The sequence below is a fragment of the Syngnathus scovelli genome, chromosome 19 (assembly GCF_024217435.2).
Source record: "Syngnathus scovelli strain Florida chromosome 19, RoL_Ssco_1.2, whole genome shotgun sequence".
Classification (NCBI taxonomy): domain Eukaryota; kingdom Metazoa; phylum Chordata; class Actinopteri; order Syngnathiformes; family Syngnathidae; genus Syngnathus; species Syngnathus scovelli.
Window position 1 is genome coordinate 2839934 of NC_090865.1, and position 15597 is coordinate 2855530.

The following is a 15597-nucleotide window of genomic DNA, read 5'->3' on the forward strand; positions in this document are numbered from 1 at the left end:
TTATTTCCATTATTAATAAACTGCTAAACAGACAACCTAGGTATGGTAAAGCCTCAATGCCAAAGTCCATTTGAAGAATTGGGAACTGCATTTGTAGGCGGAGGCAATCTCTTAAGTCACATGGTGTAGTGGGTGTGATGTGAACGGTACTTGCAATGAAAGAGAAGTGAAATTTAATTTGACAAAGAGAAGAGTGCTGACTTTGATTCAGGAAGTTCTCTGGATTCTTTGTAAGTAAGTTGACGCATTTTCTACTTGGCATATCTTGTCACTGAAATGTTGACCAAAGCTTTCGATTGGCTTTGCAGTGATTTTAGAATGCCTTTTGTAGTTTTCATTTACTCCAGATGTTGAGGCTCACTGTGTGGCTGGCATTCGGGGCCTTTGTGTCCTGTCACATCACATGCCCTGACAAAACGGTCTGTTCCGATCACACAACCTGCTGCCAGACTGAGCATGGGTACAGCTGCTGTGGATACCCCAATGTAAGTTTGCACAGTATTTTAAAGTCTACTACCATTTTTGATTCTCTATTTCCTGGAATTCTCCAGGCTGTGTGCTGCCCAGACTTGTCCCATTGTTGTCCTCGGGGATTTCGCTGTGACTTGGCCTCCCAGCAGTGTGAGAAAGTCACTGAGTCGTGGATGGACTCTTCATTTCTGCTTAAAAAAGCTGCTGCCGAACCTCCCGTCACTCCACTTCAACCAATGTTATACACAAATAACAATGAAAAGGTGAATTTTAAGTTATCGGCTGCCAATACCAGCCACTGATACTAAAAGCGTAAAAATTAAATATTGCAAAAGTCCTCTTGCATCAGAAGTTTTCACATTTTTTTTGTCATTGTTTTTTATACACTCGAGGTATCAATACTCAGTATCGCTAAGTTCTCAAAGGGTGAATGCTCGTACTAGTGTAAAGAAAGTATTTTTTCAATCTTATTGCAGACACGTGTACCAGCTGTAGTAGATACCAGTGGTAGGGGTGAGTTTGGAGTCATTCGTTGCAGTTCTAAGTTTTTCTGCCCACAAGGCTCATCATGCTGCAAAGGACTGTCAGCAGAATCCTGGAATTGCTGTCCCTACCCACTGGTATGGATCTGGTGTTAACTTTCATTTTGTTCACAAATAGCCAGAAAATAAATATCTGGTATTGGTCAAGAATAGCTGCTTGAGTGCTGATTCTCAGTTCCCCACTAGTGCAGGAACTAGTGGACACAGCAAACATTGCATTTCTGCTGTCGCTGAAAGACCATTCATAAACCTAATGATGATTGTATCTGTTGGAAATAGGTTCTGGAATGATTTTGTTCTAACAGCAGGCTGCCATTGGTGATTTTCAGGGCCAGTGTTGCGCGGATGGTCAGCACTGCTGTGAATATGGATACACATGCAACATCCACCCCTTATCATGTAGCAGAAGAAACTTCATGAGTCCATCTGCAGCATGGACCCAGGAAAATGCTGAAAATGGCCATTGACACCTTGTTTAAATTTTATTGTGTGGTCATAGTACTCTGCTGTACATCTATTGTGATATAATAAAGTCTACAGTTTATGACAATACTCATGTACGATATACATATATATATATATATTTTTACTGATCTAAAAATGTCATATATTTTTTGGGGAGCACGATGCAACAATTCTGTGTAGTATCCATACAATATTTCCGAGAAGTACCCCCAAACCTTACTTTTATTTTGTAGGAATGAACGGAAATTATACGTCACTTCCGGAAAATATCTTTCTGTGATTTATGTAATAGTGTCGCTAAAAAAGGTCAGAATATTCGTTTATAATTCACATTCGGTTTTATTGTATGTAGAATTTAGCAAATTGGAAAATGATAAATGTACAGTACTGTATTTTTGCTTTTCAAATTTTATTTAGAGGCTATTAATTAAGCATTTAATGAATTAAAAATATGTACTTGTGAGTGTTTAGCAGCGGCTGGTCGTGGATTTGGTAATTGGCCCTGACGTGATTAATGTAATAAGCATAAAGTGGTGGCGAAGTTGGTTGTAACGAGTTCCGCTTATTAAAAAAAAAAAAGTCAGCTATAAACTCAGAAAATGTATCCAGTTCTCGTCTTATGCCGTGGAGTAGTGGTCAGTCCGTGGCCGGAAGGAAGTTGGGGGGCGTTTGTGTGGGGTAGGGGGGCTCCAAATTCATTCAGTTTTTTCCCCGGTTAGGTTAGTCTCGAATAATTACCGGGTCGATATACAATATTCCTTTTCCATAACACTTGGGTTATGGCTGTGATGAAGATACAAGATCAGGTACTGTCACGTTATTACTGTTTTGAAATTAACCACACGTCTAGTTGTACTTTTTTTCGAAGTTCAGACCTTCTAGCTTGCTTTTTATTACGCAGTGAACGCCTTCGCACAGGCTCCCTACTGCTGTAATAATACGATAATTCACGCGAATCAGCTCGTTTACGCATGTTTTATTACATAGAAAATGTAGGCGTAAAAACAAATAGCTGTTCATCAGTTTAGTACACGAGCGCTAGCTTGAAAAGCTAGCGGCTAACGGTAAACAAATGAGTGAACAGATATTTACTAACAAAGGAACATTTTTACGCTAGTCTGACTGTTGGATTATGGCACTTCAAAATCACTGAAAATTCAAATTTATTTAAAATACTAGTTATTCAGTATGCTGAATCTTTTCTTTTGCATGGATGGTTCCTTTGTCAATGAAAACCGCCGGGGCATCCGTTTTTACAGTTTTACAACAAGAAGCATAAACATAGTTCTTATATGATTGTGTATCTGATTTTTGTCCCCACAACTGTGTGTCTGTCTTGATGTGGCAGCCAGGAGTGGGTGTTTTAGGTATACCTTTATATTGTATGTGTGAAATTATTATTAATACCTAGTAACAGATTTTAGCACAACTTCACTTTAGTTGCGAGTGGCATCATAGGTCCATGTGAGATGCTTCCTCCAGACAGCTGGTATATATTAAAGTGGCGGAAGATTGCATGACTAATTTCCCCATATTCATTCTTTATTGTTCTCTGTGGTATTTACTGACAGAAAACCGGACAAAGCTGGAAATAGACATTGGAAGAACCGGAACTGACTCAGGGGTGAATGTCACTGTCACGACGGGTTGATGTTTGTCCACTAGAGGGCGACATGTACTTGTGTCCCTTTTGAGATTGTAGCCTCCTGAGATGGAGCAGTATCTGGAATTGGAGGAGAACGTGCAAAAGACAGAGAATGTTCAAAGTTTGGGAATGTTTTAATGTTTTAATTTAACAGTAATTAAGTAATTGATTAATAAAGAATAAGTAATTTTTTAATCCGATAACTCCGTACAGGAATCTATTCTAAAAGTATTTGATTCCAACACATACCTGGTGTGTCTTCATCATTGTGCAACTTGCTGGAGTCCCAGCTAGGATTACATTACCCACAGTGCATGTTGGCACAGGGTCAGAGCAGAGGTCATTGTACACTATTAGCCCCACGTTTTCACAGAACTCCCGTTTTGGGCTCATGTTACTGACACCGGCTCTCTATGTTTTGCTACTTCATGTATTAGTGCCAGAGGGTGATTCCATTCCACTCATAATTTGGGCCTCCTCTGTTTGTCTCATCTGCGCTCCCGCTCACTTAATGGCCTTGTGCGGTTTGGCAGGGTTGCTTCTTTCAGGATGTGTGTTGAATATGAGGCAGAATGACGCACGTACACAACAACACGCACAGACTGGTCTTGTTAGCTTCCCTCGCAGTCTCTCACAGAGCCTGCTTGTTCTTCTTTCCTAATGAGGAGACTTTTGAAGCAATGCCACTGATAATACACCCAAAGGGAATACCAGGACACGCAGATGCGTTGATCTGGGATTCATTAGCGCTGTTTTGCTGATTTATGCTACTCAGCGATACTCTAACGTGGTACTTGGAACTTGTAGACAGCAAAATCTGCCAATATGAATTTGGATCTTTCCTGGTGTTTACATTGTTAAATAAAGCAGCTGGCTTCCTTGCAATTGCCCTCTGCCTCTTTTTCTCCATTCATCTTCAGGAGAGCTTTAGGTAGCTGACCAACCCCCCTCCTTCTCCATTCCCCACTCCGTGCCTCTCTCACCCCCTTGGCCTCATCTCCGGAAAAAGCTGGCTTCAGCAGTCTGGCTGAAAAGCGCATTGCATCCCCACGCATGCACCGACCGGCGCTCTTTTGTGAGCGTTCCCGCGAGGACCCGTACCTTTGTGTCGGCCGCTAGGCAGCGCCGTCATTCTGCCGCATGCTGCCTGCCGACACCATTACGCAGAGGAATTCCCTGCTGTCTCTGCCGCTTCTGTTTACAGCGGCAGCAAGCGAGGAGGAGAGGAGGCGTGCTGCAGAGCTTTAGAAGTGCTTGGATTTCTCCTCAAGATGTGCACCGGTTGTTTCTAAGGAAGAGGCAATGTCTTTGGGAATTGTCAGTGACCCCTGGGCACATATGTTAGCGGGAACAGTGTGTTTTTTGTGAGAGGGGGACTGCTTTATTCGTGTCGGCTGCTTCCCGATGCGGTCGGAGCGGGCTAGTCGTGTCTGTATCGTGGTGCTGGAGGAGGTGGAGGAGGACGAGCCCTCGTTTTCACCCCCGCCTCCTCAGCCCAAATCGACCCTAGACCGCAGATCTCATCATGCCCCTAGAAGGGCTGATGCCCTAGAGGACAAGGTGAGATGACCGTGTCTTTCTGGCTGACTCAATTTGTGAATGGAAATGTTGGTTGAGATGTCAAGTCTACTTGTTTGTCACACCTGAGTTGAAACGTGACATTAGTTATGTAAGTAGACTGACTGACCGTATGGCATAAAAATATAGTCCACTTCCGCTCATGCTAATTTTAGCAGCAGTATAATGAATCCTGGTTTGTAGAGATTACCACTAAAGCCAAGGCCATTGTAGTTCCTAAACCCAGTGTTGAAACATTGCTATGCAGCCAGAATGCACTTTGTGTACTTTTTAATCAACAAATAATTGCTTGTGTTAAGCATTTGAGGACCTTTCACAACCTGTCAGGTTCAAATGACATGTGCTTCTGACAACACTGCAGCAGATGCTTCTCTGCCATAAACAAATCTGGCATGTGTAAACATTTGTGACCTCCCACCTGGAATATTTTGGTGGTACTACTCTTACACAGATGGCTGTTGTGTAACGCTCACAGAAAATAATAATAACAGTCAGAAAATAACGACTGTATGTTGTTCTTGTTGTAGCCATCCTTGCTCAGAGCCATCTTCAATGTAGACCCAGAGGAAGTTCGAGCCCTCATATTCAAGAAAGAGGATGTCAATATTCAGGTAAGTCAAGCACTGCTATCTATTTGCGATAACAAATATCATATCATTTTTTTCCCCGAGATCTGGATATATTATCCACCTGATTCTGCTCTAACCTTGGTTTTCTCTGTGATGGTCAATATTGCTTGGGTCATCACAAAGGCTCTTCCTGGAGTCAGCAAGCCCCCCCCAAAACACACACACACACACACACCTATTGCCGTCACATGACACTTGTTTATATCCCCACTTTGATGATTGCCCTCTGCTGCTTGAGAGGGGGGGTGCTGCGGCGGGGTGGAATGATGGAGGGGAGCCACGACTAAGTGAATTGAGTGTTGACAGTGCCTTTTGTGTAGCTGGAGTTCATTTTAGACACTCGCAGAGAAACATTAGTCATACCTACACGATATAATGGAGGACCATTTATTAGCTGTCTATGACCAAAATAGTAAAAAAATAGTCATCATTTTCTCTATATAATGTGCATAATGCACCTGTATTGCGTAACAGGATACTGAAAAGAGGACACCACTACATGCTGCAGCCTACCTGGGTGACACTGAGATCATTGAACTGCTCATCCTCTCAGGTAAACCACCGCAAACCACTGATTTTGCCTTTGAAAAGTTCTTCAGGCAAAACTTCAAACATGTTGCGCTTCAGCTGCAATGCTGAGATGATCCATGAAATGCGATTAAGCCACTCAAATGACTGTTTAGCAAATCATTCTGCGGAATGTCCCGTTTTTCATCTTTTATGGTCACATGCTCCAGTGCTGTCTACTCATTGCCTTGTGACATGGTGTCACAGCAACGGGTGACGCTGCTAGTAGTTTTGAAATCATCTGAGAAAGGTCCGTCTGTACCTTCTCGTGCCTACGTGTGTGCTGGCCTGTTCCTCAATATCGGTCAGAGCAAGTAACAGGTGCGGTAACTTTCAGGGCTATTTTAATCTCCAAAGCCACGTCAACGTGGATCAAGGGAGTTTTAAATCCCCCGGACACCATTGGCTCAATAGACCCCACCCACTCCCAGTCATTGAACCAAACAGATCTGCCCTTTTGTTTTTTTTAACATTTAAATAATTCGGTAATCTGCTATTGTCTTCCAAGGAGCCAGAGTTAATGCCAAAGATAACAAATGGTTGACCCCACTTCACCGTGCGGTGGCTTCATGCAGCGAGGTAATCATTTTCTAAACATTCACGTCTCCTCGTTCTCCGCTTGATCAACATCCCCACATTTCTGACATCCTCTCAATCTTCCTCGTGATCACTGTCTGTGCAGGATGCCGTGGCCGTGCTGCTGAAGCACAGCGCCGACGTCAACGCCAGGGACAAGAACTGGCAGACGCCGCTTCACGTAGCGGCGAGCAACAAGGCCGTGCGCTGCGCCGAAGCGTTAGTCCCGCTGCTTAGCAATGTCAACGTGTCGGACCGGGCAGGACGCACTGCTCTGCACCACGCTGCCTTTAGTGGACACATGGAGGTTGGCTTCTCCTTCACTATAGACGATTTTATTATGTACGCAGTAGTGGATATTTGTTTACTCTTGGGTTCCAGATGGTGAAGTTGCTACTGTCCAGAGGCGCTAACATCAATGCATTCGACAAGAAGGATAGGAGGGCCATTCACTGGGCTGCCTACATGGGTAAGATGACTCCAGGGTCTCTTGCTGATAACATAATAATTTCCGTGTGTGTTGCAGGTCACCTTGAGGTCGTTAAGTTACTGGTGAGCAGTGGAGCTGAGGTGGACTGTAAGGACAAGAAGGCCTACACCCCGCTGCATGCAGCTGCTTCCAGCGGGATGAGTAGTACTGTACACTACCTGCTGGGCTTAGGGGTCCAGGTCAGCACTTTCAGTGGTTCCCACCAAGCAATGATGCCGGAAAGATATTAAAGTCCGCACAATGTGTTTTTCTTAGGTGAACGTCGTGAATGCCTACGGCAACACTCCACTCCACCTGGCGTGTTATAACGGCCAGGACGTGGTGGTCAGTGAGCTCATCAAGGCGGGGGCTGGCGTCAACCAGGTTTGTGTGTGCGTGCGTGCATTTGTGTTCAAAATGAAACCTGCTAAGTATGTGTTTTGAATTTGGGGATTTGTTCCTTTGCTCTAGGTCAATGAGAGGGGATTCTCTGCCCTCCATTTTGCCTCCTCCTCACGCCAAGGGGCACTGTGCCAAGAGCTACTGTTGGCCCATGGGGCCCACATCAACATGCGGGTGAGCTCCCTGCAGGCATGACATATATATTCACCGATAGCTCAGTTTTCCATCACATTACAGGAGCAAAACCTGAGCCAACTTGGCTGATACTGTACTGAGCTTTCATATTTATGTCCACAATGCTGTTGTCCATCTGTGCAGAGTAAGGATGGAAAGACGCCCCTCCATATGGCAGCTACCCATGGCAGGTTCTCCTGCTCTCAGGCCCTCATACAAAATGGTAAGCCAAATGATTGCTTGGTTGTTGTAACAGGAGCAGCGTGTTTGATGCGTTATGTTTCTGCAGGAGCCGAGATTGATTGCGTGGACAGGGACAGAAACACCGCCCTTCACATCGCCGCACGCTATGGCCACGAGCTCATCATCACAGCGCTCGTCAAGCACAGGGCTTGCCTTGCCAAGTCAGTCATTTTACTCCAGTTCAGCTATTGTGACCAAAATACAAATAAGGATAGACCGTTTGAATGTGTCCTAAAACCCAAGGTACCATGTCTGTCTTTTTACCATCCATATCTTCTCTTTGCTTTATCACTCCAGGAGAGGTCTTCACGGGATGTTCCCGCTACACCTGGCAGCTCTCACCGGCTTCCCCGATTGCTGCAGGAAGCTGCTGTCCTCAGGTACATTCATGTTGACACCTTTGACATCACCGTAGTTGACAGCTTATTTGTCTCAGGATTTGACATTGACACTCCCGATGATTACGGAAGGACCTGTCTACATGCTGCTGCAGCTGGAGGGTAAGTCCATATTTTGTCCATCTTTTTTGGAGTGCGTATGATAATAAATGAAATAATCATTTAATAGAAAGCATTTTTTTAACTGTTCAGGAACTTGGAGTGCCTGAATCTGCTGCTAAACGTTGGCGCAGACTTTAACAAAAAAGACAACTATGGACGGTAAGCTAATAACCGCAGTCCTGCCTAGACATGATTGTGGTAGAAATAAAACCAAAGCTAAATGAGTGCAGAAAAAAATCTTAACTTACTCAATAAATGACGCCATCCCCCCTCACCATCACAGGACTCCTCTTCATTATGCATCAGCCAACTGTAATTACCACTGTGTGTTTGCCCTGGTGGGCTCCGGGGCAAGCGTCAATGAGCTGGACCAGAGAGGCTGCGGCCCCCTGCACTACGCCGCTGCAGCCGACGCCGATGCAAAGTACCTTATCGAATTAAACACCTCACACGTCTTCATTGCTAGACTGCTCAGTAAAACATTCTTATGTTTTGGATTGTCATAGATGTGTGGAATACCTTTTGAGGAACAATGCTGAGCCAGGTGTAAGGGACCAACAGGGGTACAGTGCTGTCCACTATGCATCAGCCTATGGCCGCACACTCTCACTGGAGCTGGTGTGTATCTCAGTCAGTGTGTAGAAAAAGCATCACAACTTCAAATTATTCATTGAAATGAATATAAACTGCCTTGTGCCCCCCCAAAATTAATCTGAGGGTTTGTTTTTGCTTTCTTTAGATGGCAAGTGAAACGCCTCTTGACGTGGTAAGAATACTTTATCAAGTTCTTGAGGGTCTGTGAAATATCACCATCTGTTGGACAGATGAGGAATTGCTCCAAGTGTTAACTAAAAATCCATGCCACAACAAAGGGAAGTACGGTTGAACAAAATCTAATCAAGACTAAGCTATTTAGTTGTGGTTTTGAATGACTGGAAAAGTCTATTTAATCAGTCTTCCTCCTGTGGTATAATGTTGGAATGTATTCCTGGATCTGACTTCAGTTATATTCCATTCTACCATTTTTTTTTTTTTCCAGCTAATGGAGTCTTCAGGAACAGACTTCCCGAGTGACTCTGAGAGCCATGGGCAAACCAGTCCGCTACACTTAGCGGTGAGAGCAAGGATTTTTTTTTTTTGTCGTTTGTGATCCATGATGAATTGGCTGATACTAGTTGGCGAAAATATCAGATGATTTTCCTCTTTATTGAACCAGGCTTATCACGGACACTGCGGAGCCTTAGAAGTCCTCTTGTCCTCCATGCCAGATGTGGACGTGCGTAACCCTCAAGGCCGCACCCCTCTCAGCCTGGCCTGCTCCAGAGGTCACCAGGAGTGTGTCTCGCTGCTACTGCATCGCGGCGCCTCACCTATGGCCTTTGATTACTCCCACAAAATGACGGCTCTACATGCTGCAGGTAAAACAAATAAATAAACGCCAATAGTTTCTTCCGTGCGGTTGTATTCATTTATTCAGTTGTGTTCTATTTTGATCCAATCATTATTCTGCGTGTCACAGTTATAAATGGCCACTCGGGGTGCCTGCGACTCCTCATGAGCAACAATGACCAGCACATCAATTTGGACGCACTAGATGTCAACAAGCAGTGAGTTATGGAAAGATTATTTCATCATGCTGGCTTTCTTTTGAAAAAGATTAATGCCGACACTTTGACTAGAGTCCAAATCAATAGGCATGCTTTGTGTGTGTGTTAATATGAAGGACCCCGCTGATGTTGGCTGTGCTGAATGGACACACTGAGTGTGTGTATTCGCTGCTCAGTCAAGGAGCCAATGTCCAGGTCCAAGACTGTTGGGGCAGGACGGCCCTCCACCGAGGGGTGAGATAAATCACGTTAGTTGGTGTGGAATCATTCTAACATATTGCGCTGCTGCCGCTATCCTATTAGGATGTATCGCCAAAGTGCTCGTTTAACATTTGAACTTTGTTACGTCGACACAGGCGGTGACAGGCCAGGAGGAATGTGTCGAGGCTCTCCTTCAGCGAGGGGCCAACGCGTGTGTGAAGGACATTCGCGGCCTCTCCCCTCTTCATTTGGCGTCCGCCTGCGGTCGTGTGGGTGTCCTTGGTGCTATGCTGCAGGCACCCGGCACCTCCAATGCTCTCTTGCAGCAAACTGACAACAAAGGCTACACGCCGCTACACTGGGCCTGCTACAGCGGTACTCAAACTCATCTAGAAGCTGAAAGCTTAAAAGAAATCACATTTGAAGTTTTACCATGTTTTATTTTTTTTTTTAACCGCTTCAGGATGTGATGCTTGTGTAGAGTTGTTGTTAGAGCAGGAAGCCTTCCGGAAGATAAAAGGCAACACGTTCAGCCCGTTGCACTGCGCAGTGTAAGCAAATAGTTCCATTTATGCTCACGAATTCCTGATGCGGTCACAGGCGCCAGTGACTGTGGGTGTTGTGTGCTTCAGTATGAACGACAACGAAGGAGTTGCCGAGATGTTAATCGATTCCCTCGGGGCAAACATCATCGACTCCACCGACTCCAAGGGCAGGTGAGAGGCATACAGTGATGATAGATTTAGCATATGAAATGTACTTAATTGCTATTCTGGTTGTGACACCACTCACCATGTTTGCGCTGATTCAGGTCCCCGCTTCACGCCGCCGCTTTCGCAGATCGCGTCGAATGCATTTCCCTGCTGCTCAGTCACCGAGCTCAGGCCAACATTGCGGACACGCACACACGGAGGACGCCGCTGATGATGGCAGCTCTCAACGGGCAAACCAACGCCGTCGGTCAGTACAGACACGATGTTCCCCTTTTTGACTTTGCGAGCTGCGTTATGTAACTGCGTTGTGCGTTGCAGAGGTGTTGGTGAGCAGCAGCAAGGCAGACTTTGCTCTGCAGGACATCGACAGGAACACAGCCTTACACTTGGCTTGTAGCAAGGTAACTCATTATAGTAGTCAATATAACGGTTTACAATAAGTACGCAGTATGGCACTTTGCTAAGGGTGCACCATTTTGTCTCTGTCAGGGTCATGAGACGTGTGCCTTGCTGATCCTGGAGAAGATCAGAGATAAGAATCTCATTAACTGCACCAACGCCTCTCTGCGCACGTATGTCTCTGTGTTAACGCACAGCAGATGTTCTACCTCACCCTTCCACAATTTTTTAATCTTCTCTTACCCTTCCTCGCAGGCCACTTCACGTTGCAGCCAAAAACGGTTTAACGGTTGTTGTCCAAGAACTTCTGGGCAAAGGAGCAAGTGTGCAAGCTGTGGATGAGAATGGTGAGGATCCACTTTGAAACAAACAGTTCCTCCATGTTCACTCCCTCGCCCGTCTTTAGGTTACACACCTGCTCTGGCCTGCGCCCCCACCCGCGACGTGGCCGACTGCCTGGCGCTCATCCTCAACTCCATGATGCCCGCCTCGCCTATGGTCACCATAGCAACTCTGCCCGTGTTTTCCCTCCCTCACACGGTCATCAACCATCACCCCGTGCCCAATCACGTCGCGAAGGGCGTGGCCTTTGACACCGTTCCTCCTCTAAGGCCGGACCGCACGACGTACTGTAGACCCGAGCGCCCCCTCTCCAGCGTCACGACCGATGAAGAACTGAACGACTCGGATTCAGAGACCTACTGAGGACTGCGGCCACTCCCCGTAGCGTTGAAGGCCAGTGTGTCACTCAGGAGCCTTAACAGATCACTGACACATAGAAAAAACAAAAGAAGGGGATAAATGCAAATAGAAACTAAATTAAATGAAACCGTCTTTTTGATAGACCTTTAAATAATGCAATACTTACTTTATTCGCTCACAGAAACAGTACACTACATTTCTTTGAGGAACCAGTGGCAGGCATTTGCTACCTGAACTTTCACCAGGGATTTACCTGATAATTAATATCGCCTCTCTGATCGCAATTGTAGGGACCTTCAATACTTTCCAAACGTTTTAGTGAAGAGAATATCAAAGGACAAATGAACACAAACTTGCATATTCTAAATGGGACCAGGTGAGTGAATGACAAGCCTTGCTTTTGGGCATGTTATATTTTTAGATCTTCAGACAACCTTGACACAGATCTTGGCGAACCACTAGAGAGGTTCCTATTGAAGCTTGTATGAATTTGAATTAAGAGGAACCGGGATGAATGCTTAGAAAAGGGAGTGCATTCAACTTCTTTTTATGAAGGATTGTTATGGACTCAGCAGCCCCAACCACTTGATGTTTGAGTGAGTATGTGCATGAGTGAGTAATTATTAAATATTGCCTTTTCAGGAATAAGCACCTTTCCTGGAGGGGATGAAAACTATTTGGTGCAATGTTTGTAAAGACGTCAAAATAAAGATATTTGTTTTTATTAACTATTCATGATTTTTTCCAAACAACTCTCATCTAACTTCTCAGTTGACTGTACAGTTAATGTTTTGTCTCCCTCTGACAGACTGGCAGAAGGTCATTTGTTATCCAGTTGATAGACGCGTCCGTACAAGCACGCAGTGACCAGCCCTCCGTCCGTGTTCAAATGTTTCATGGTCACTTTTCCATCCGTGCTTCTCTCGACACGTTCTGGCTGCTCCAGGACGTAATGGCTCACCAGCACTGATGGGTACACATATTTGGTCCCGAATTCTCCCACCAGAACAAAGTCTAATTTTGTCTCCGCCTCTTCCACTTCCTTTCCGCAGGAGCTGGCTTCAGACCCAGCGCAACGGACCACCGCGCATACCTGTAAACACAGTTTGGTGGGTCAAAATAAGCGTCAGCCATGTTCATGTATGTGGTATGGTTTCATTTTTTCTTACTCAAAAGTCTTGTGTTGTAGGTAGTATAAATACACTAGTTGATATTGTGCTATGTTCAGATAATTTAGAGTAAACAAGCAATATATTTCTCTCTCTTTTTTTTTTGTCAGCCTAGTTTTTGCAATGTACCTGTACAGCATAACGCCCGTTGACAATGTGCGTTCCAGCAAAAGCTCCCAGTGCGTAGAGTTCATCACTGTCACTTTGTGGAGAACGCTGGAACTGCAGGCGACAACAAAAAGCTCCGTCGCACACCTTCAGGTTGCCTTCTGTTCCGTTAAGGAGGGCAAATTTAAATGGATCATGCATCATGGTGGAGGTGAAGGTGGATGAATGGGGCATAGAGAGAAGACAGTCGTCATGGTGACAGTAGCCTGAATCTACGGCTGGCTCCTTGACTTGGCTGTATTCTGAGTGGGCACCCAACACGGGGATTCTAGCCACCAGCAGATGGCCCTCCTCAGGGTCTCCACTCTGCGCGTGGTGAGAGATGGCTGCAAAAGGAGTGTAGATGCCACTTCCTGTCATGATGAGGCGGTCACTGCGAATGTTGGCGGCGAGCAGTGTGACCTGAGCGCCCAGGCTGAACGCCTGCTGAAACTGGATGGTGTCCAAGAGAGGCAGCTGGTTCATCCAGGCTGTGGGGAAGATCAGCTGACGCACACCCTGGAAGATAACAGTGAAGGATTAAAATGAACAAATGATGTTCGATGCGATCTAATCTTTGTAAAGGTAGGTTCTTTTCAATCATTTAAACTAAGTGTCATCTCACCCTCTCCAGCAGAGGGACTTTGGGCTCATAGAAGAGGATGTCAAAGCAGGTGATGAGGCCAAACCTCCCAGCAAAGGGGGTCTCAAAACTGATGATCTCAGGCCGTGGCGGTGTGTCAAAAGCTTCCTCAAAATAAAGATTGTGCTTATGGTAACGTGCCACCAGCAGTCCGTCAGACCTGTGTGAGAACATTTTGGAGTCTCTCCACCGTGGATAGTATTGTTGATGTTTCTCACCTGAAAACCACATTGGTGTTGAATTGCCAGCGTCCATTTGTGGGACAAGAAGATGCAGGGTCTGTCTGGAGGGGGCACGACTGCAAGTCAGGCATGTTGGCCACCACGTAAAGGTTGTGGCGGCGAGCCATGCAGCTCAACTGCTGCTGAACCTGGTAAGCGCAAAACACACTTTCAAGTAAATGCCACTAAGACGTTTAATCGCATGAAAAATAACACCCTTGTGCACCTCTGTATTATTAAACCTTCTTGGTTCCGTGCATGGGTTCCACGTCTCCTCTTGGGGGTCAGGAATGGTCTCTAGGTAGCCAGAAATTGATGAACGACTAAAGTTGAAACCTTGAAGACCATCCTCTGGAAAGACAATGATCTGGGCGCCCTGATACACAAGGTACATTTTATATTCAAGTCAAATATATTTGATGGATATATTTAATTATATTTACTTAACGCTTCAAAGGGGGCTTCCACAAATATAAAATGCAGTACCTGCCGGGCAGCCAGAGCGGCTTGCTCCTCGTATGCGGCCAAATTCTTGCGCATGTGATGGAGGGCATTCAGCCGAGATAGTGGGGTATGGGGGTCCGGGTTGAAAATCACGCGGTGTTCGTAGACAGCAGCGACGTATGTTGAGTCCGAAGTAACAGCCTCGGTTTGATCGAAGCCCCACGTGAACGCCAAAGCAACCCAAAGAGCCACGTCCGGTAACATAGTCACTCTTTGCGAATGAATTTCACACTGGCACCGGGGCAGCCGTGGGGTCAGAAGTCCTCACGGAAACCGAAGGTTAATGTTTGAATTTAAACATTTTACGTTTAAATGTAAACAAGAACTGTTAGGTTGAAAAGCTCTCAGAGGAAGAACTCAGAACGTAACCCAGAAGTACAATATGTGTGAATATAGGTTTATTGCGTAAATATTTTTTTATTTCTCTTATCTATTGTTATTGTTTATTTTTTATTTTTTTTAGAATGGCATTTGTTTGTTCGTTATGAATTTGCACGATTATATATTTGCACCAGTCTGATAGGTCTTCTGTGGTATTTATAACTGTTTGTGCAAATTTTTATATAATGAGCTTTCTCGGATACCGTACACCGCTTCACTGAGCGGGTCTTCCGGTGACTACTAGCTCTGTTTTGAGTAAGTAATACCAGTTGCCGTTTATCTGTAAATGCATGTATGTACACAATTTAGGAGCATAATTACTACACGAGCTTCTTTAGTTTGTTTGTTGTTACTCGTTACGTCACTGGAAGCTAGCGAGCTATCGTACACAATATCAACAGAGGTGGCTAGCACGCCTACAAGTGGCACTCAGCTGTCAATCAATCGTGAATCAACTAAAGTGTTTGACTTAAATGTTGTTTTATACTTTTTCCACGCAACAGCAAATGTACAATGTGGAGGTTCCACGTCGGTCGCTGGTCGTCTACCTGCACATCTCACTGTCGACATATTCTGTAAAGGTACTATATTCCCGTCTTTTCCCCTTTTTTGTAGCATTATGTCTCTGGTGACAATAGAGGGTTAAACT

The 15597-nt window shown here is 45.2% G+C and overlaps 3 protein-coding genes and 1 long non-coding RNA gene across 6 annotated transcripts; 2 read left to right on the forward strand and 2 right to left on the reverse strand.

Moving 5' to 3' along the window:
• Window positions 1-93: 93 nt before the first annotated feature.
• Window positions 94-1563, forward strand: LOC125987133 (progranulin-like). Of its 2 annotated transcripts, none has more exons than XM_049751257.2 (5): window positions 94-234; window positions 332-485; window positions 552-734; window positions 948-1091; window positions 1343-1563. In XM_049751257.2, the coding sequence occupies exons 2-5, from the start codon at window positions 348-350 to the stop codon at window positions 1478-1480; spliced, it is 603 nt and encodes a 200-aa protein (XP_049607214.1). In that variant the 5' UTR covers window positions 94-234; window positions 332-347; the 3' UTR covers window positions 1481-1563. The 2 variants fall into 2 exon arrangements, with proteins under 2 accessions (XP_049607214.1, XP_049607215.1); XM_049751258.2 differs by having other exon boundaries at window positions 100-230.
• Window positions 1564-1716: 153 nt separating this feature from the next.
• LOC125987124 (serine/threonine-protein phosphatase 6 regulatory ankyrin repeat subunit A) lies at window positions 1717-12611 on the forward strand. 2 transcript variants are annotated; one of them, XM_049751238.2, is made up of 29 exons: window positions 1717-2284; window positions 5229-5312; window positions 5805-5883; window positions 6406-6476; window positions 6580-6780; window positions 6855-6942; window positions 7000-7142; window positions 7219-7326; window positions 7414-7518; window positions 7663-7741; window positions 7808-7922; window positions 8059-8141; window positions 8198-8261; window positions 8352-8420; window positions 8545-8685; window positions 8768-8879; window positions 9001-9027; window positions 9301-9375; window positions 9478-9679; window positions 9781-9868; window positions 9985-10102; window positions 10225-10444; window positions 10533-10620; window positions 10702-10785; window positions 10881-11029; window positions 11101-11183; window positions 11272-11354; window positions 11437-11528; window positions 11588-12611. In XM_049751238.2, exons 1-29 carry the CDS (start codon window positions 2258-2260, stop codon window positions 11884-11886), a joined length of 3177 nt encoding a protein of 1058 aa, XP_049607195.1. In that variant the 5' UTR covers window positions 1717-2257; the 3' UTR covers window positions 11887-12611. The 2 variants fall into 2 exon arrangements, with proteins under 2 accessions (XP_049607195.1, XP_049607193.1); XM_049751236.2 differs by lacking the exon at window positions 1717-2284 and adding an exon at window positions 3330-4683.
• On the reverse strand, window positions 3000-4342 carry LOC125987143 (uncharacterized). Its single transcript, XR_007487919.1, has 2 exons — window positions 4225-4342; window positions 3000-3201 (listed from the first exon to the last, which is right to left on the reverse strand). It is a non-coding gene; the product is annotated as an uncharacterized lncRNA (long non-coding RNA).
• On the reverse strand, window positions 12590-14952 carry btd (biotinidase). The gene is made up of 6 exons (XM_049751248.2): window positions 14550-14952; window positions 14290-14439; window positions 14061-14212; window positions 13825-14002; window positions 13182-13718; window positions 12590-12976 (listed from the first exon to the last, which is right to left on the reverse strand). The coding sequence occupies exons 1-6, from the start codon at window positions 14769-14771 to the stop codon at window positions 12704-12706; spliced, it is 1512 nt and encodes a 503-aa protein (XP_049607205.1). The 5' UTR covers window positions 14772-14952; the 3' UTR covers window positions 12590-12703.
• Between the last annotated feature and the right edge of the window lie 645 nt (window positions 14953-15597).